The following is a 20,310-nucleotide window of genomic DNA, read 5'->3' on the forward strand; positions in this document are numbered from 1 at the left end:
GGGATGTTCATATTTGCATCTTGAGCTTGTAAGTGAAGTTCAAGTTGGCCGTGGAGAGCTCACAGGCAGGGAGGCCAGGAAATATAAGCTCTTAACTTGTAGAGAACCTGTAACACGAAGGATCTGAGATGCCAGGTATCTGCATAAGCCAAGAGAGAACAGGCAGCAGCACAGAAACTCCCTCTTGAAGCAAAGTAATTCCAGTGTCCATTTGGTCTCCAGCAAATGCACAGATATGGCTGTATCCTCTTTAACTTGCAACACCTGCCTGGCTGCCAGATCCCCTCCTTCCACAAAGCAACTGGAGAGGTTCTGGACAGAACTGGGAATGACTTCCCCACTGCAGCCTCAGAAACACCATCAGTGCCTGAAAAAACTAAGAGTTCACACCTGTACACACTTCTCTGTATGTATCTGTGCAGCCCTGTGCCTGCAGTAGGCAGCAGTATCTCAGAGAGCCTTGGATTCTCCTTCCATGGGGCCTGTTGCCTAGATATCTAGACACCTGTTAGCTAGACATCTAGACAGCAACCAAGGCACTGACAGACCACTAAGTCTAAGATAAGTCCAGAAACCAAATGTGAATTTCTCAAGTCCTGGCAACGCTCCTTTACCATACTCTGTACTTGATAGCATAATGATTTCCAAACATTTGGGTCAACCCAGACCTCCTCTTGGCGAGCAGCGATAACCACGTGTGGGAGCACACACTTGCTTGCATCCCACAATAGGAAGCAGCTGGAGTCACGTCTGAGCACTGCCAATGGCAAGATGAAAGACTTTCAGACACTTCTCTTTTTCTGCTGACAACATCTTCATGGGCTCTTCTCCCCACTCTCCACTACAGATATGGCTCCTTTAACTGCTGATTTCCCACAGGTGAAGTTCCAGATGTCCCTGGGAGGCTTTTCCAACTTTATTTATTCTATTTAAATAACGAGGGCATATGGTTTATTACAGCTATTCAGGGGTTTGTCTATGTATATGGGGGTAAACTTAAGAGAACAAAACATGAATCTGAGCCTGGAATTTGCAGAGCTACCAGGACCTCTGAGCACCTAGACACCAGCACCTGGCCACAGAAGAGCAGAGAACCACCTCTGTCTGCAAACAACAGACCAAGGGCTGTGAATGAGTTTCTAGCTCCTCACCTACATCACACCAGGTCCTTCAGTGCTAGCAAGGAGATTTATACCAGCCCAGGAGACCATCAGGACTCCTGTTCCCCTTCTAGAACAGCTGCCACCCCCTGAGCAGGATGAAGGTCCAATCTCCGGGACAAGGCCAGAGCCAGAGGATCTAACGAGGAGCAGAGGCAGCTATACAAAGCCCTTGGAAGCAGGGAATTCATGCTGAATCAAGCTGTGCCTGCTCGCTCTACAACCAGGGGAGCTCTGGCTAAGACAGACTCAGCACGCCCAGCACTGCCAGCATGCAAGCACAGAGGCAGGCGGGCAGCGAGCTCCGTGCCCCAGGATACCTAGGAAGCCCCTCAGGGGTTTGTGCAACAGCGTTTATAGAAAGGGGCTCTGTTACCCCCCACACTAACACGTCATGGCAGGCTCTGGGCATGAGCTGGGCTAGCCCAACTGAAAAAAGATATCCTGCAACACATCAGCCCAGCTTCTCTTGGGGGAGGAAAGGATCCCAACAGGGAAAGCTGTCCCAGAAGCCTGCTGGCATGTCCTTCACCCCAGCTACAGAAGCAGCAGCTGTGGTACCGCTGGAGGACCTCAGAGACCTGGGAGATCCTTCAGTAAGTCTTGGTCACCTCTCTCCAGGTCCCATTTGAAACAGGCCCTGGAGAAGGGGAGCACGGGCTGCTCTTTGAAGGAGGATCTAAGCATGGAGACACAGCAAGATAAGGAGCCTTTCAGCACTACGAACCTGAGACAGCGGGAAGGAAAGAAAGCACTGATGGGGCTGATTTCTACAGTTACATTTGACAATAAAGACTTACCTGCTCTCAGCAGGGAGGGGAGGAGGCCAGGCAAGGAACAAGAAACAGAACTCATTAAGCTGCTCTCTCATCTGAGAAGCAGGGACAGCTTCAGCAAGGAGGGTGGACTCTTGGGAGCAAAGGACACTTGATTCCCCTCCATTTAGCTACCCACGCCTGAGGTATGCTTGAACAATCACTTCAAAAGCAACGCTTGCAGAGGAAAGCAAGCTGGATGAAGAGGAAGCTCTACTTGGTTTTGTTTCTCTGTCTTTAAGCCAATTAAGGAATTTGTTTTTAAGTGAGGGTCTGTAGTCTGCCTCAAAAGAGCCTGCGCTCCCTGGAGAACACAGCAGGGCAAGGGCGAGGCGGCCATCTGGAGTCAGAGCCCTGCATTCCCTAGACGCCACAGGCACCGCTGGCCTCGCTCTTCTCCTCTGCAAAAATCCCAGCTACTCCAACCCCCCAGAACCTCCCTGCTTCTAACACACCTCTGCAGCAGATGCCTTTCCCCTTTGCACCTTGGTTTTCTCACTAGTACGTCACACACAAAGCCAGTCTTGTTGACATCAGGCAGCCCTATCCTTGCATCTCTCAACACTTGTCCAGTGTTTCAGGAGCCCAGCACGGAAAATGCCTTTGAAGCTCTACAGCCGGCCAAGAAGAGGCTAAGACAAAGACATGGTCTGTACTTTTAGTCTGGTCTCATAGTACCTGGCCTCGGCGCAGGGTGGTCAAGCTCCAGCATGGTGGGGAGGGGGCTACAAACACAGGTGGAGCACACATCCAAGGGGACAGTACAGGCAGCTGGGAGACATGTTTGCCGGGACAAACGGCTCCTGGTGTGGGACTGTGTAGATAGATCCCTTGCACGAACTACATGGCAAAGGTTTTGCCCTGTACATACCAAAGGCTATTTTCTGCCATTCTTCCCAGCACAGCCAGTACAGGATACATGCATCCTGCATCAGAAAACAAAAGCACCTCGTGTGCAGGGTAGTTTGGAAGTACAGGTACATTTGCCTGGATGAAGACCACCCTCCACTACCTTTAAGAACAGGGAACAACTTTAGATGTCACACACCCAAACGATGGCAGTTGCAATTTATGCTAGCATCGCCCCTATCCCATGCGTGAGGCTGTCTCACACCACTTTCCAACGCACCGGGTGTTAGTACTGGAGGCTGGGGTGAGAGAAATCCTGTTTCCCAGGACCAGAGAGATGTGGGACTAAGGCCTAACATGCTATGGGCTGGAAAGAGCCAGGAAAACCCAATGGGACTATATACCAGGCACACTTTGGATTCACCCATAGCCCCTTACTCCCAGTGCAACTCCCCTCTCACGTGGGGAGGCTGGAAGAGGAGACTTACTGGTGGCTGCCAACCCGAATTGCTGCTCAGCTAAGTTTTATGTTGCAATTTGTAGTGCTGTTAAAATAAAATTGGTAGAGTAGTGGGGGAGGAGAAAGAGAGAACAAAAAAGAGGGGAAGGAGGGAGAATGGATCAGGAGCAACAGCACAGCTCCAAAGTGGTCTGCTCCCATCTCTCACATCTCCACTGAACAAATCACCCTGCATTTCCAGCTGCTGTGCTCCAGCCTTCAGCTCTTGCAATGCTAATGCCTGGGCTCAGTTCACTGGGGGGCACACGCAGGATACAGTTAATAGCAATCTGTCCATCTCCACAGCAGCTGAAGTGTCAGACTCAAATACAGCAGGCAGAGAATACCAAGAGAGGTCCAGGGCATCTACAGGCTGGTGGCTGCTTGTAGCACTTCCACACTGCAGCCACCAAGGCTCCAGAGGCCAGAAGGGATACCCCCACCCCAAATTCACCCCCTGCCTTCTATCTTCTCATTCCAGCACTGGTTAAATACCATTCGTACCCACTGAGGTCACAGGTGAGCTAAATTACCCCCTGTACCTCCAGAGGCTTGCCAGCTCTGCACACTAGATCTGCAGGACAAAGGCTGAAGTCATGGATCGATATCCCTGCATGTGCCAAGAGCCACAGGATTCCCCCACTGAGACCCACGCTGACGCCTCCTCTGAGGAGAAGGCGAGGAAAGGTCAGAGCGCCTTACAGCTCTCAAGGAATCCTGGCTCTGCTCTGCAAGGCTGGATACTGACACATGACCTTCAAAAAATCAAAAGCAAAATCTCTTCAGTGAACTTTAACAGAACAGTTTCCTCTTGACATCACGGAAACTCACCCCACCCTAAGCCAGTCCCGTACTGCTGAAACCATGGAGGAAACTCAGAATTACATCCAAGGAGACTTTGGCCTTTCACCACGTCAGCATTCCTGCTCTTCACAGAAAGAGCCAGGCCAGTCTCGAGAATTCACACCTCATTGCAGAAACCACCACAAGCCAATTTAACAAGAGGCCAAAATATCAATCCTACACTGACCAGACAGGCATCGGTGAGCTCTTGAGCCCCGTTACTGAAGTACCTTTTTGTGGTGCTCCAGCCAGCAACTGAGTGCAGGTCCTTCTTGCAAGGGAGATGGGAGTAGATGGGATCCTGTGCACAGGCTGAGGCCCACCAACAACGATGGACATGTCTGCACATGTGCAGCTCACCTATAAAGGCCACTTGCTTCTCTTTCTCATGTGCCTGAACTTTAGAGTAGGCAATTATCAGCAGTTACCAAGAAGCTCAGTGGGATAAAACACGCTGATCTTACTGTGGCTTGGCTGTGAATGCTTCCTCTTGCACAGCCTACTTGTCATTTTCATTTCCTTGCGTTGATGGCTTCTAGGACAGTCCCGGGCCAACCTTCAGTACCAGCGCGCACAAACAAAATACCCCTGGATGGGCAGCACAGACCCGCACCTGTGCCCTCTGTGGCACAGCACCCAGTGCAGACGGTAAGATGGGCTCCTTCAGCACGTTGTGACCCCCACCAGCCCACAGCCCTCCCCTGCACCTTCCTGCCCACCGGCACAGAGGGAAATGTGGCAGCCAACAGTGCCTTCAGGTCACCTAGGGCAGTTGCCATGTCACAGGAGATCACCCACCAGGATACCATCAACAAACCAAGGAGCTCCAGAAGGACCCAAGAGCATTGCACCACATCAGAAGCCCACCACCCCATCAAAAAATGGATCAACGCAGGAACCCACACTTGGCCTCAGATTCATTTTGGCATCGCTGTGCACTTTGAAAACAGTGGCCGTTTGGTTTCTCTGGCTTCTCAGAGACAGCAAGGAGGGTTGGGTGGGTTATGTGGAGCTGGAAGGGCCAGGAGTAGAGCAGAATGCTGTGCTGGGGCAGGCTGAGCCACACGACCACCCAGCACCCCAACCTGCTCCTTCTGTTCATGCCCCATGCTCTAGAGCTACTGCCACCTTAAGTGAGCCAGCAACACATCTGGCCAACTCCTCAAGCAGTCAGGCAAGCAGTAATTACCAGGGAAGCCCTTAGAAGTTATACTGTACCCTGGAGGCCTCAGGACTCGGTAATTCAGACTGTGGTACTGTTTACTGCCTTGTAAAAATGACACATACTTAAGTTAGTGCTTTGACAGCTGGAATCTAGAAGATGCTCCTGAGTGGAGCACGTGCAATTAACTGTCGCGTGTCCATGCCACAGAGAAGCACAGTGCCATCACAGCAGTCCAGCAGAGACCATGCTGAGGCTCCTGTAACAGCTCAGCATCCCTTCCCTGCAGCAGCACACAGCGCTTCCTACCACGGAGGCAACTCCCGCTCTCATTTAAAGCTCCTGACCATCTTCAAGTCACACACACACTCACAAACAGCTCTTGGGTAACCTCAGCACACACGTTCCTCAAGGACAACCTGAAGGACATCACTGTCATCCTACAGACATGGGACAGAAAGGAGAGAAAGAGCGCGCGTGCCCTGCCTGCGGCAGACAAATGCTGCACAAGACAGATGGGCCTTGTCAGCTGCTGTGCCCTCCCCACCACGTCACCACCAACAGCAGTCCCTCCAACAGCCATCACACACACACACACCGATCCAGCCAGGGGCTGCAGTGCCCACACCAGCATGCCCAGAAGACACAAAGCATATAAACATTTGCTGTAGGAAAACATAACCCAAGGAAAATAGGCCATTGTGCCAAGCTTTGCTGGGAGATTCTCTAGAGGATCTGTAAAGCAATGATGTGCCTGACACACGTCACTGTGCGTGCCGTGGAGGCTGCTGGGCAGGACAGCAGCAGCATCAGTGATCAGTCCATTCTGTGCCACAGCCTGCAACCAGGCAGCTCCTGCAAAAATTTTTTTCCCACATTTCAGAAGCACCAAGTTCCCATTTGTCCCTCCCCACAGACAGACACAACTGCTGTGGGGTAAGGCGGCAGAAGCCTCAGCTCCTCAGCAGGGAAGGTTAAAGAGGAACCATTTGCTGCAGTTGGTGGCACAGGTCTGCTGGGATGTCCCAGTGCTGCATGGGGCACATGCCAGCCAGCACCAGGGCTCCAAACAAAAGGAGGAGACCCTTCCTGGTGTAGCCAAGGAATCAGGGGGAAAAATACACATACATAGTTAAAATCAGGTTTTCAAGAAGACAAAAGATCCTGCTTGTGCCAACCTTCTCTCCAAGTCACAGCTGGGAACGCTACTGAAAAAGCCAGGGGTACGGACACCCTGTCCTCTCCCTGCCAAAAGGTGGCAAGAGCCAGCGTCCCAGCACCTCCTTCTGCTCTAGAGAATCTGCCACGCTCCAAATGCAGGAGCCCAGTTCCATGTAACTACAAGCCCCAGCATGCAATACCACCCTGAGCACTGGGAGCGGCAGGGCTTGAACCCAGGTGTCTGGAGACAAAGCTGAGCTCTGTACTGCTCTGGGCAAGGGCAGGCGAGGCCCCTCCAGCTCCCAGCAAGCTGCCAACTTGGCAGCCTTCAAGCACCTGCAGCCCAAACTCTCATCCTCACCCCATGCACCGCCCTGACTCTCCTGCTGATTGTCCCACTGCCATCCAGAAGGGCTGCGGGCTGCCTTCACACTTCACTTCAAGTTTCCTTCTGGTTTGAATGTCCTGCTGCAGCCTCATAAATGCCATCTGTAACACAGAAGCAGCTTCTTTCTCTTCAGATCAGTTCTTCACACCTCCTCACAGTGACCTTCAGCTCCTACCCCTCGCAGGGATTCAGTGATGCTTGTGGGCATGGATGCTGTGAGATGCTCTGGCTGGCACAGGCTGTCGGCTGCAATACTGGTGCCTTGCCAGCACCAGGCAGAGCGAGACGCATGGGAAGGGACCCAATCCAAATAAAAGCCCAGGGCACTTCGTTAAGGAGTGCAGCTGATAAGGCACAGCTACCTGGGCGGGTTGTGGATCCCTGGGCAGGAACAGGCAGATGCAGCCCCAGCTTGCCAAAAGCAAACAGCATCCAACCACAGCTTATCTTTCCTCTCCGTGTGCCCTGAACAACTGCCCTTGTTTGCTGTAGCCCCACACCGGGGAGGGGGGGGCCTGTTTCATCCGAGGGAACAAAGGCCTGCAGAGGGTTTGCTCTGTACACACTCCCCTCCATCTCCTCCACGCACAAGCATCAGTCTCCAGCCAAGATGGGATCAACGCAGCCTTTCAGTGCCAGGGCCAGCCTGAGGCCAGACGCTTGTGCTGGGGGGTGGAGGTGGGTGAAGGGAGGCTACAGCTCTGTGTGTCTTTCCATTTCTGAATCACATTAGCCAAGAGACCTGAGCCCAGAGCCACCGGTGTCAAAACTGATTAAGTTACTAGTTTGAGAAATCTAGCATGTGCCTTTTGCAGCAACAAGTACCTGCTTTTTGGATAATTTTGGAGGAAAGCAATGAGCTCTGGAATGAACCCAGGGAAGAGCTGGCCGCTTGGCAGCACTAAACAGCTCAGAGGGGAAGGGAGCTCCCTGTCCACCCCACAGGCAGGAAGCAGGAGGCTGCTCTTCCCTTCACGCCCCCTCTCACAAGCCCAAGACAGCAGGAACATGAAGTTAATGCAGGCCCATCTCCCACCAGGACAGATGCCACAGCATTAGGTGGATGTGGTTTCCACCCTAGCTCTTTTGCATGACTTTGGGAGAAGAAGAAATAACCTTCCCACATACCCTTTCCTACATTTTCTCCTTCCTCGCAGCAGCTCAGCCAAGCTCCTGAGCTTCCTGCTGTCATTGCATCCATCCATCAGCTCCTTCTGGAAGACTGAGACTGCTTCACGGCTCTGGGCTACATGCGTGACACCTCTCAGGGGGGCAAACAATTTGCCATGAAACACTAGACCAAGCTCCTGCCTCTGCAGCCAAAAAAAGCCAAGTGAGCAATGCAGCAAGGTTATTCTGGAAAAAAAAAATAATCCCTGCTCTGGCTCCTTTTACTATTCCCTATTCTTAAAAAATAAGACACCTCAAAAAAGTCACCACCTACCAATCCCTCTCCCACCCTAACCCCAACATACCTGCATATGGAAACACACCTGCTCCAAACAGATTACCAAAGGGCTCTTCCAGGCCCTCTGACCACACACTGCCGCAGCACAGAGTACAAGAAGCCACTTCCTTCACAGCACAATCGACAACCGCACCTCCAGGATCTCTTCCCAAAAGAGATGAAGAGGGCAGGACAGTACATCTACGCACAACCAAAGCTGGCTGCTAACCTCCTTCCTGCAGTGCAGGATCCTGACTGTGCCAAGGCAAAATTACTCCAACACCTGCACTTGGAAAAGGACCTGAACCTACTTCCCTGGAGCATGAGTGCTCAGCTACCACAGTCTGGAGCGCCCCAAAACCAGATAAAGGTGCTGCTTCCCCTTCTTAAGGTTGGCACTATCAAAGGGACAGGTCCACTGTGCTCATCATGCTGTGACAGCAACACTCAGGCAAGGGGTTCAGGCATTCCTGCTCAGATTTTAACCAACCCTGCTGCCTAAGATGAGGACATGTGCCCCAAATGACCCTCTGCCCCAGCTTTTGCCCTCTCTGCAGAGAGGGTAAGCGGGCAGGATAGCTCTCATACCTGCACTTGTGGGAAATGGAGATGGGGAAGGTTGGGAGGCAGATGGGGAGCAAAGGGAGAGTTTGTTTTTTTATTAAGAACTTCAGTCTCCGCAATTCTGCGCCATCCTCCAAGTTCTTTATGGCTCCAGAGCTATAAATAACCTCATTTTAAACAACTAAGAGGCGCTGTGAGTGAGCAGACTGCTGGAGCAGCCAGCATGGAAAGCGGATCGGCAGGACTGGAAGCCTCAGGCAGATGAAACAGCATATCACAAAGCCAACTCCTTGGCACTGCACACTTTCTTGAGCAAGACACTATTCCAGCTGCCACGTGGTGCTTTGGTGAGAACTGGCAAGCAAACAGTTACAAGCCCAATGTTCCCAACAAGCAGGTACCCACAACAACCTGCAGCATCATTACTCTACCAAATCCCAGCTAAGCTTCGATGCCACAACTTCCAGAGGGAGCACAGCAGCACAGGGATGCACCCACCTCACTGCAACACCTGGGGAACACAAGCTCCACTCAAGTGTGATGAACAGGCATCTCCTGAATATCAAAGCTGATGTTAGTACCCTTGCGGTTTGGAAGAGTCTCTTTTTCCCTCCTCATCCCTCCTCTGTGGCTATAGTCAGAGCAGATTTTGGTTATCCCCAGCTACACATGTCTCTTGTCCTTTGCACAGAGGCTTGGCAGGGGAGTTGGACCAGGTGGACCCCAGAGGTACCTTCCAGTCTCAACCAGTCTGTGATTCTTGCAAGGTGCAAAACTAACTCTCCAAGCACACCTGAATCCAAAAAGGTTGCTGATAAATATCAGGGACTTGTGCCTGCCCCAGCCCTGTTGGGGTAACTGTACTCCAAAGAGCACGGACGCTGGCCTGCTGAAGCTGACAGACCTCCTGAGGCTGCTGCCTGACCTGAAGTCCAATGACAGAGAACAAAATCAGGGAAAACCTGCAGAGTCACCTTTATCAGTAGCTTTACCAGTACTTTTCTTCCCAGACATCTCACCTCTCCTCTGGGCCTTGGTTTCCTCAACAAGAAACACATCCTCCAGACGCTGGTTCTGTTTATGCTGCACTGGGAGGTGAGGTGCCACCACACAGGAGGGTGGGAAGGAGCTGCACACAACCGCATTCCCCCGCCATAAGGCTCCCTGCCACTTGTCAGTATGCCAGTGACCCTTTATTCATCTCCAGCAGCCTCAAGATGGCTCAGAGCCTCTGAAACAGGACTGTGTGATGCTATCCCAGCAGTTCTGACTTGCTGATTTTCATGTATTTAAGCCACGGGGTTCACAAACACCAAGGTCACAGATGCCTTGCTCTGGGTTCCTCTCCAGAAGTAAGTAGTGCTTCTGGGGAGCAGGGAGGGTGGTACAGGGAGAGTGGTACAGCAAGTGCCCTCCCACTAGCTGCCAACAACATAAGCAGGTCTTCTCACTTCCCTCTAAAAGCAGAGGAATTCATATATTTTTAGCAATTACAAAAAAAATAAATAAAAAAAAAAAAGTCTGTTCCTCCCTCCACAGTCACTGAGGCCCAGAGGTATTCCATTCTGAAGGGGCTTTTATAGACAAATACAAAGCCTTTGCAGAATGCTGGGGGAACCCCCAGAAAATGCATATGGTCTGGAAAATGAAGGAGCTCAGAGAGCTTCAGCCAAAGCAAGTGGTGGGCAGAGACACTTAGATTCAACTGCACAGATCCTGCAACACTTTTCCCAAATGCCCCTCCTGGGCAGAGCAAACTTGAGCAGTTCTCAGTTCTCAACAGGACACTGTTGTCCCTCTTTACGAATCCTGGGGAACAATGACTAGGTGAACAGAAACACTCTTTTAAATCTCATCTGGGAGACAGTTCATGCCCTAATTCCCTCTCAATACCTTACAGATGTGGAAGGATGCACGGTGGCGAGGTGCCACCAGCAGCAGCAGAAGCCACCACAAGCCCGTGGCTCCCAAACCGTTCAACAGTAGGCACAGTAACGGAGCTATGTCCCACTGCCAGCACCCAGCCTTGTGGCACTGCACCACGCTGCTCCCAGCTTCATGAAGGGTTTGGCCATGATGGGTCTGCAGGTTCAGCTGAACGCCCTCGCCCAACAACAGCCCAGGCCAAACACCTTTAAGTATATGAGCAGGGGGAAACCCAAGGGGACTTTTAACTAAGCCAGAATTTGCCTGGCTACACACAGCTACCACGGATGTATTTAAAAACATCATCTTTGCCCTAAGCAGAGATTTCAGCAATAAGACTCCTCTAACTAACACGTATATAACACTTGGCACCTCTAGTCTTTAAGTAATTATGTCCCCCTGGCATGCTGGTGAAGGCAGGGACATGCCCCCTGTTTACAAGGTGGGAAGTTGACACATAGAAAGAGACTGCACAGTCTGGTCCAGAAGAGACCAGGGACTCAAATTTGGATGTCACAAGTCTATTCTTTCTACCATTAAGGCACTTTTTTCCTCCCTCCTGTCTTCAGCAGACAGGGAACTCCCGACCACCAGCCTCATTCAGCCAACAGGAGACAACACAGACTCCTCCCAGCTTCTAAAATCTTGAAAGCCAAACAGCACTGATTTATTCCCTTATTTCCACCCCACCATGACAGAAGCCTCCCCTAACTCCCCCACCAAGTACCGACCAAAGTCACTCATGAAGTACTTGTTTTCCTGCCAAGGAAGGTCTGCGTTCATCCCAGAGACAGACCCGAGCAGGTTTGGCTTGGCTCTGTGCTGCTCTACAGCAGCCAAAGCATTATCAGCTCTGAAGGTGGCCACAGGCCCGGACAGAACATCAGCAGGAAAAGCGAAGTCTATCCCAGAACTCCTGTCCAGCCTCAAATTGACTCCCCAGTACACCACCTCCTTCCTGTGCTAGAGGTCTCCAGGGATGCAGACACTCAGAGGCAGGTCTACCTACCCTGACTGGTTCTATTGACTGACTTATTTCTTTAAAAAATTGTATTTATCTGTTCCTCTCTGGAAAACAATCATCCACTGCTGCTTCACCCTGTTGTCGCACCCGTCTCGCCATGGGAACTGCGGGCACTTTGATGCCTGACAGCCCGGCTGAACTCAGCAGGTCTTTTGAACCCACTTCCATAATCACTGCCTACAGCAAGTTCTTCCCACGCAATTCACTGCTCAGTGGATCACGGCCAGTGATTTTCCTGTCTCCAGGAACCGTGCGGCACTTAACCGGGATGAGTTCTCTTCCCCCTTTAGCAGCGGAAATACATAATTATCAGAAGAACCACTCCTGTCCTAACAGGACACCGGCCTTCTCTGCACCCAGACCGGCAGTTCCTGTTCTTGCCAACATCCGTTCCACCATGAAGGTTGGTTGTTCAGGAAATTTATTTCCACGTGTCAAGATTCCACTTCGTTTCTCGAGCTCCTCCAAGCTACAGGCTTTGAATCATGAGCAGTCTCAGCTGGCACACACAAGGCCACAGCAACACCACCTCTTCAGTGCCCAGTGCCAGCTTTGCAATGAAAGCTCCTCAATCTCGGTGCTGGCTGTGCATGGGCATACTGGCGCAATTCATCTGTGAGCTGTCGACACCTTCCCCAGCGCTTCAAGGCAACAGAGGAAAAAGAAAAAACAGCAGTCCTGAAGGAATAATCCTGCCGGAGGGACCCAGCTCTGTTTGCAGGATTGCTCTAAATTAGAGGGAACAAACCTACACAGCACAGATCGCCGAGCAGAACTGTGGGCCAGCCACAAAGGTTGGTGTGCACAGCAATAGGTGCTGGGAACCACACAAAACAGCCTTTTTAAAGGCCTCTTGGGCATTTCTAGGAACTCAAGTCCATGATTGAGAGCAAAGACAAGAGCTAATTGGTTTCACGCTGTTACCAGCTCAACAAGGAAACCCAAGACAGGGCTACAAAGGAGCAAAGCATGATGTCGCTTGCCTCGGAGCCTCCTGGAGTCACGCACCAGACCCCAGGAAGCACATTCCAGGACTGGCAGCAGAAGAAAGGCAAGAAAACCAGGGCTACACAACAGATACTACATGACCATCACAGCACACGCCTCCAGTGGAAAGCCACAACAGCTTGGGGACACTCAGAAGCAAGCAGCTATTCCTAAAAGACTGGCAGCTCCAGACAGACTCAAGCAAGTACGAACACCCAACCAGGCTGGAGTCTACGCAAAGCAGGCATTAGGCAAAGGCTCAAATGCTATTAGCACAAAACACGGCAGCCTCTGCAGCCAAGCCCCCAGGCAGAGGATTTTTAGATGCTTTTGACATACCTCTCAACCTGTCAAGAGACTGAATGCAGGACACCAGCCTTCCAACGTAAAGAAAAATTCCTCACTGCAAGTGGCTGACAGGGAAGGGGCAGAGGCAAGGACTCTGCTACACATTTGAGGTGCTGATTTCATCGAGGAGGGGCAGAAATTGAGGGTCAGAAACATGAGCTCCTTTTTAGAGTAATCTTGTTCTGGAATGGTTTGTTACCCTGGATCTGGTATTCAAAAGCATTTCACTGCTTTTGCAGGAAAACAGCTTCTCTTGCTCTTTTGAGCTCAAACTCTTGCTCCTTATTGCCACTCAGTCACAATCCTCCCTCTGTGATACCTACAGTGTAGCTGAGAGGTCAAAACAGAAGAGAGGCCACATGAACATGGCAAACTTGTTAAAGGAACTGAGATCCCATTCCCAGGCAGCCACCTTCACAATTTAGGTGAGTGACGGAGAGCTGGGACAAGTCCTGCAGTCTATTCTGCAGGAGACATCAGCAGCTCTGTAGAAAGGACATGGCTTGGCATCGCTCAAATCTGTGGAAATTTGGCTCTTGCTTTCACAAGGAATCAAACTGAGCCTCCGAATGAGAGGACCAGACACCCAACAGGATGCAAAGCAACTTATCTCCCAAATGCACCACCCCAGATTCAAGCTGAGAGGTAAGCAGGTAAGCAGGCTCCTTCCCCTCCTCCTTACCTTCGCACCCGGTGGTGTAAATGCTGGTGCTGCCGCGTTATAAGGGCACTTTCCCAAACAGGGCCATTGTGACTACTCCTATACCAGCTCACGGCTGGGTGCCCCGGGTAGGGTGCACTAGTGAAGCCATGGTCCGACTCCGTCTCTGCAGCCAGCGATGAGGCAGAGCTCCCCATGGTTCCCCCCTACCCAGGCCACGCCGAGATTTATCCTAGGTTAGGTCCAAGCCAGTGGCGTGGGCAGTTCGGGTGGAATAGGCGAGGCGCTGTGGCATGGGCTGCTGCAAAGATCCCAACACACTGGAGAAAGGAAGGTCGCTTCTGATCAAGAGTTGGGAGGAAAAAAAAAAAAAAAAAAAAAAGAGAAAGGAGAAAAAAAGAGGAAAGAAAAAGAGAGAAAGATAAGGTATGATTTGAGCAACAACCCTTCAGTTTTAGAAGCCTTAGAAGCCTATTAATGCATGCCCTGCCCAGGCTCCCCATCCCAGCACTCACTGGGATTGGAAGGGCTGTTTCACTGAATCCCCCTTTTGCTGCCTGGGAGTGGGGAGTACAGGGGCTCTAAAATAGGCTGCCCCCAGTTAAGTGCCAGGAGTTCCCAGGCACAGGGAAGCAGCCCGACTAGCAGAGGAAAGCACACTAGAGCCCTTGCCACCACGGTAAAGCAGCAGAAAAGGGAACAAGCAAGCCTCACTTAGAGCCCTTGGGATTCACAGGCACAAAAAAGGTTATTTGCAAAGCTCTGGGCTCTAGCTGGCACGCAAGGTTTGTAGTTACCTCAGCTACAAGGAGTACAACTTGACAGCTCATACGCAGTGAAGATATTTTATTTTTCTTGCATGTAAAATAAAACATCCTGCTTTTCCTGTTGCCCACTAACACCACAGTAAGGCTGAAAACAGACTTGGGTATCCGCACAAGCATGTCTTCTGTGACTATTTCACACACTGCAATGAAATACTTCCAGCTCAAGCCAATTTTTAGCTGATACTGAGCATGCCCCTACCCACAGAAGCAGACTGGGGGCTTTGACTGGTTTTCCTTTTCTCACCCTCCCTTTCCTACTTTTTCAAATGTGGATGCTCAAAGAATAAAAATAGGGAAACATTTTGTGTCCTCTAGTATTCAAAGAATTTTAAACGTACACATCTCTCCTTAAAGGAAAAAGGCACGGCAATCTGGATGCGTGTCAGGAGCAACAGATCAAGGGAACATTTAACAGAGCAAAATAGAAGAAACGAGGAAGAAGAAAAAATTAGCACAGCTGAGCTTATTCAATTACCCACCAGAATTTATAGAGATGAATGAACTATAGAAAGACCTTTGCGAAGAAACTACTCTGTGACATAAAAAGGCCAAAATGAAGACTCCTAAAATACAGTTTTTCAATCCCAGAATTGATCTAAAGGATCAAGAAAGGCCTTGATACAGACTCTCAAATGTGGCAACTCAAGGAGCAGGTGCAGTTTTGCTACAAGCTTAATACCAGAACGTGCCTGCGTTAGACCATTAGCTGGAGAACGTTAACTGCTCTGCCACGGTCTCTTCTCTGTAACCTGCAAAGTCTGGACTAACAAAATAAAACTGAAATAACCTGCAAGAACCCAGCTTTCCCTATCTCAATTTCCTTGTTTTAATTGGTCTGCCTAACTGTTAAGCATCAGCCAACACATCTCCATGCTTTGCTTCTCGCTACTACCTGCCTAACAGCAAGATTTCACTGATTTTTGCAGATCCAGCCAAAGTGGATCCCTGGCGCTTCCCCTCTCATTTCCTGCTATTCAAGCAGTTAATTTGTAACAAATCTGATTTTCTGGCTAAATGAAAGCCATGTGATGTGAGGGGAAGAGTATTTCCAAGTATCATCAGCTGAAGTGTAGCTGGAGACATCCGTTGTCCCACACCTGCAGCGTCTCCGGCTTTTCTGCCGCAGTCCTCAGCGGCTGCCCCATCCCAAGCACCCTACGTGCTCCGGCAGCAGCACAGGCGCAGGGGATGACACTAAGAGACGTGCTAGAAGAACAAACTGTCACTCACCTCAAGACATGGGTTCTACCACAACAAAGTAAATAAATAAAGGCAGGATGGGTAGAAACACAGCCCTACACAGTTCACCGCAGGCTGAGCAAAACAGAAGGCAGGATGCTCAGTCAATTGATAGCCTTTCCCCCTGCCTCAAACAGAGCTAAACTGCCAAATAAAGCAAATCCACAGGCTAGTTTGAGACCACTTCCTTAGCTGACTCTCAAGCTTGAAAAGCAGAACCCTTTGCTTCTTCCTCCTACACACAGAAACACCAGTTTTGGCTCACCACAACAGGCGAGAGACATGCCTGCTGCCCGCATCGCTGCTGCCTCCCAACGTGTTGCTGGTGTCTTGGCCCATCCTCCTCTGCCAGGTCTGCACCGGGGAGCGGGAGCAGGCAGCTCAACACAAGCGTTCCGCACGGAGAGGAGAGGCTGGGAGTCCTGCTTTAAAGTGGTGTGGTAAAAACCCATGGAGGGTGGAGCTGGGGAGAGGAAGGGATCTATAAATAGGTGGAGGATAACCTAGCTAAGTCGTGGTGATCTCCAAGACTGTCTGGTCTAAGTGGGCTGCTAGGCTGCAAGTGCTGCATGAAATCGGATTTCTCCAGGCAAAGCAGTAAATCCTTTTCTTCAGGGTCACCCCTCAGGCCAGGTAAGAGCAGCCAATGAAGAACATTTAGGGGGGAACATCAGCCCAAGGAGGGGAGAGGGCAAACCTGTTCAAAACCAGGAGTGGCAGCATTACAGCGCAATGCAAAGCATGTACGTGCTCGCCACACTGAGCCAGAAAACGCCTTTGGCCAACACTAAGCAAATGAAGAGCCTGCAAGAAGTACAGGTGAGAATGAAAACTACACTCTAGCAAGGGAAAGGGTCAATTAAAGAAGCCTACAAAGAAGAAAGCCTCTCTGGAAGCACTCACATTATTTTTGAGGAACTTCTCCCACTGGGCAGGGAGATGCCCCAAGAGATGCTCTGCAGGCACACTGAACAGGGAGTCTTCAGCCGTGGAAGGGAAGCAAACTGCCAAGAGCTCCTCTGCCTTGGCAGGAGGGAGTAGGATTTTCCTTCTAATTAATAAAGCACTGCTTCCACCTATCTAATCAGGAGAGGAAGCAACAATGTGAACAGATTGAAGTGTCCTGGGAAGAGTGGGTCTCACCCATGAAAATTAACAGTTAAGCACCTTAACAAGATGCTGAGTTTGGATTTTGGGGTTTTGTCCCTTGCAGCTGCAATAATTGCCAGGTTTCAACTGATGCTGTTTAACTACTCCCAAAATACTGCTTCCAAAATAAAACTAGATTTGATCTTCCCACCCTCAAGCCACTCGCTCCTACTTACCCTGATCTGTTGCACGTGGTGCAGACCCTTTATCAAATTGCCCCACCAGCACCCAGAAGCAGCAGGCACTTACAGTGAATTCAGGACAGCAAAGCTTTCCCATGGAGGTTCCTCCTGCTGCTGGGACAGCAGAGCAGTCGCCTGGATGCTTCCAGATAAATCCTATTCCTCAACACCAGTCAGCGGTGCTGACCCTTTGGGCCCCAGCTCTTCTGTCACACCACCCAAAGCAAAGCAGGCAGGAAGGGTGGGGATCTGGGTCTGCCCAACCCCCTTTCCTTCCCTCCAGCTTCAAAGTAGGTTTTGGCTCTGAAGAGAGCAAAAAAAAAAAAAAAAAAAAAAAAAAATAGAAAAAGGGAACTAGCTCACGTGTTTTAACGTATCTGGGAAGTTGCAGGATCAGCTTTTCCTAGGATCTTCCTAGGATCAGCCCCAGGCTCTTCCCTTTGGCACGCAGCAGGAAGAAGAGACAGAGGCCCCCGGAGCTGCTGCAGCCCACTGGGGAACAAGTGAGGCAGACACATCCCGGTTGGTCCCATGTGCAGAAGCCCCCTAATTGTGACAGGATACCCCACACACTCCTTTTCTTATTTATTCACCCACAGAGCACAAGCCAGCTCAGCTCCTGCCTGAATTCCCCAACCTCTCTTGGTTCTCAGCCTCCCAGCCTCACGGATAAGACTTTGTCACTTCATTAATTCCTCTGCTCCCCCACTCTGTAAGTAAAGTCACCTCTCAGCTACTCCCTTGCTCCAGAGAAGATCCAGCAGTGAAAACACAGCCACCCTGCACACCAGACAGCTTGTTCGAGGCGGTGGGCCAGCAGCTGGCCCAGGAGAAGGCAGACTATGTACCTGGAGGAAAAACATCCCTCAGAGCTGTGCCCAGAGGAAGCAGCAGAGCAGGAAGCTTTCTTCTAGGACTGAAGCTGTGTGAACCTTCTCCTTCTGCTGCATGAACTCTCCTGTCTAGGGGCTGACTAAGACGGTCTGGGACCTGGTACCACCCTCAAAAGCAAAGGAGGAGCTCTCTGCTGTCACATGCAACCTGCTGCTTGCAAGGAGAAATAAGGGTTCCTGAAGAGATTTGAATGCCAGTCCCCACACACAGCCCTGGCAGAAGCAGCCTTTTCGCTGGGGTCTGCAGGATCTGACTCACACATCCTTAAACACAAAGTAGTTCAGGGGCAGATGAGTGCCGCTGGAGGAGCTGTGGCTGACTTGGGCATCAAGCTGGAGGAGACTACTTCATATACATCATGAAGACATGGCCAACCCTTGGCCCTCTACCAATCTTTGCCACCATGCACAGCAGATCTCCCCACCAACCACCAAAGGAGGTACATGCTTATGGGGTCTGGGGTAAGCAGGGAACAGTGTGTAGGGATGGGTAAGGTGCACAGCAGAAGATATGTCAGTGTAAGGAGGTTATAAAGTCATACAGGAGGTCAGGCATGGGATAACTGAAGAAGGATGCAGAGTGGAGATCTGATGGCATGTCATGCCAACCAAGCAAGGAAAAGAAGCCCAAGCATTTGTGCGCATAGCAAGTGATGCACAGCTGGGCTCCCAGCCCCACAAGGCGGGGTGGCAGAACATGAGGACATGCAAAATGAGGTACCAGCACCAAGCAGAGTATGGCTTGTATTCACCAAGCTGAGACGACCCTGATAAAAGAAGTGAACCCAGGGGAGGAAGGGTGAACAGTCTCTTCTTCCACAAGGCTGGGGGGGAATGAGCAGGCAAGCAACTAGACACCCACCTCAGACAGATGCAGTATGGACTGAAATCCAAGATGCTAAACATGAACCCAATGAGAACTATACAGCTCAAGTCCAACAAGAGCTCCCGTGATCACCTACAGGACCCCTGTTGCAAAGCAGCCAAGCAAGCTGGAATGCTCCAAGCTGAACAGGTGTCTTGCTGACGAGAAACAAAGTTTTGGTGCTCTTTCTTCCGGCTCCCACCTGCCAAACCAGCACTACAATGCAAACCTGAGTGCTGCAGTCTTGGCAGGAAATTAAGGTGTCAGCCAGTTCCAGTTCCTTGCAAATCTTCTGGCAGGGAGGGGTGGGAAGGTACCTCCAAGGACAGACTGAAGCATAGGTATAACAGGAAGGACAGGCCAGCAGTTGGCATGCTTGACTAGGACGTGGGAGGCTTTTTCAGCCCTCATGCTCTACCACAGAGCCTCCTGTGTGACTCGGGGCATAGTCCTGTGACTCAGAGAGCACTGCCTTACCTCCCAGGGCCAAGAAGTCTTCAGGTTCGCAGGCACTACGATGACAGGCAGTACACAAGCACTGCAAATGGGAGGCGGGGGAAACTGGAGAGAGGGTGAAACTTACCCACCCAAATGTTTGTTACAGGGCAGCAGGGCTGAGAGAAGAGAGGAGAGTCAGATGTTCTGACCTTAGAGGAAGTCTAGGGGACTGGAAACTGCAAATAAGCTATTTTCCAGATCATGGTGAGAAACAAGACTGGTATGCTACTTGCGGAGATATCATTAGATGAAATTAGCTGCCTGCAAACAGATTTCCAGATGGACCATTCATGTCTAGTTAAGATAATTTAACCTGGAGTCCTAGATCAGAACAGGATCTCACACTTCATGCTACGCTTTAGCAAAGTCCAGAACAGCAGCATATCTTTCTGGCCACAGACATCAACATGCAAAGGCAAGCTCGAGGATCTTTACCTTCTTTCAGCTGCCTTGAAACTGGTTCTGGCCCAGCTTTAACACAGAAGAAACTCATGCACAGCAGCCGAGTTGGGCTGAGCTGCATTTAACACCCAGCACTGACTCTTCACAAGCATGCAGGCAGAGGAAGAGGTGTCCAAAGCCTGAAGTGAGAGATTGATAGGAAAAGCAGATTTATTGTAGAGCCAGCTTAGCCACAAAGCAACTAGCATCAAAGTCTGAAAAATGTTTCCTCTTTTCCCTTGCATGGGACACTGTAAACCAGTGACAGATCATCCAGTGAGCTACTGGAAATCTATCACGGTCACTCTGAGAGAGGGGATTATACAGATTTGAAAGGGCTATCAACATCTTAATTACAAGTTATAGGGAGAAAAAGAGGGAG

General features: G+C 50.7%; 1 protein-coding gene across 16 annotated transcripts in view; it reads right to left on the reverse strand.

Moving 5' to 3' along the window:
• Positions 1–20,310, reverse strand: part of CAPN15 (calpain 15) — a 60,807-nt gene that overhangs the window by 29,828 nt on the left and 10,669 nt on the right. For 7 of the 16 annotated variants that reach the window (XM_055710447.1, XM_055710442.1, XM_055710441.1 and 4 more), the window contains 2 exons: positions 19,923–20,068; positions 13,856–14,175 (listed from right to left, as the gene is read on the reverse strand). The exons of 1 other annotated variant lie outside the window; for it this stretch is intronic. In XM_055710447.1, the coding sequence (XP_055566422.1) occupies positions 13,856–14,031 (176 nt within the window). In that variant the 5' untranslated portion in view covers positions 14,032–14,175; positions 19,923–20,068. Of the gene's footprint in view, positions 1–13,855; positions 14,176–16,165; positions 16,304–17,225; positions 17,459–19,922; positions 20,069–20,310 lie in introns of those variants that run through there. 8 more of the 16 variants (XM_055710440.1, XM_055710445.1, XM_055710444.1 and 5 more) reach the window with 6 other exon arrangements.

The sequence above is a fragment of the Falco cherrug genome, chromosome 4 (genome assembly GCF_023634085.1).
Source record: "Falco cherrug isolate bFalChe1 chromosome 4, bFalChe1.pri, whole genome shotgun sequence".
NCBI classification, from domain to species: domain Eukaryota; kingdom Metazoa; phylum Chordata; class Aves; order Falconiformes; family Falconidae; genus Falco; species Falco cherrug.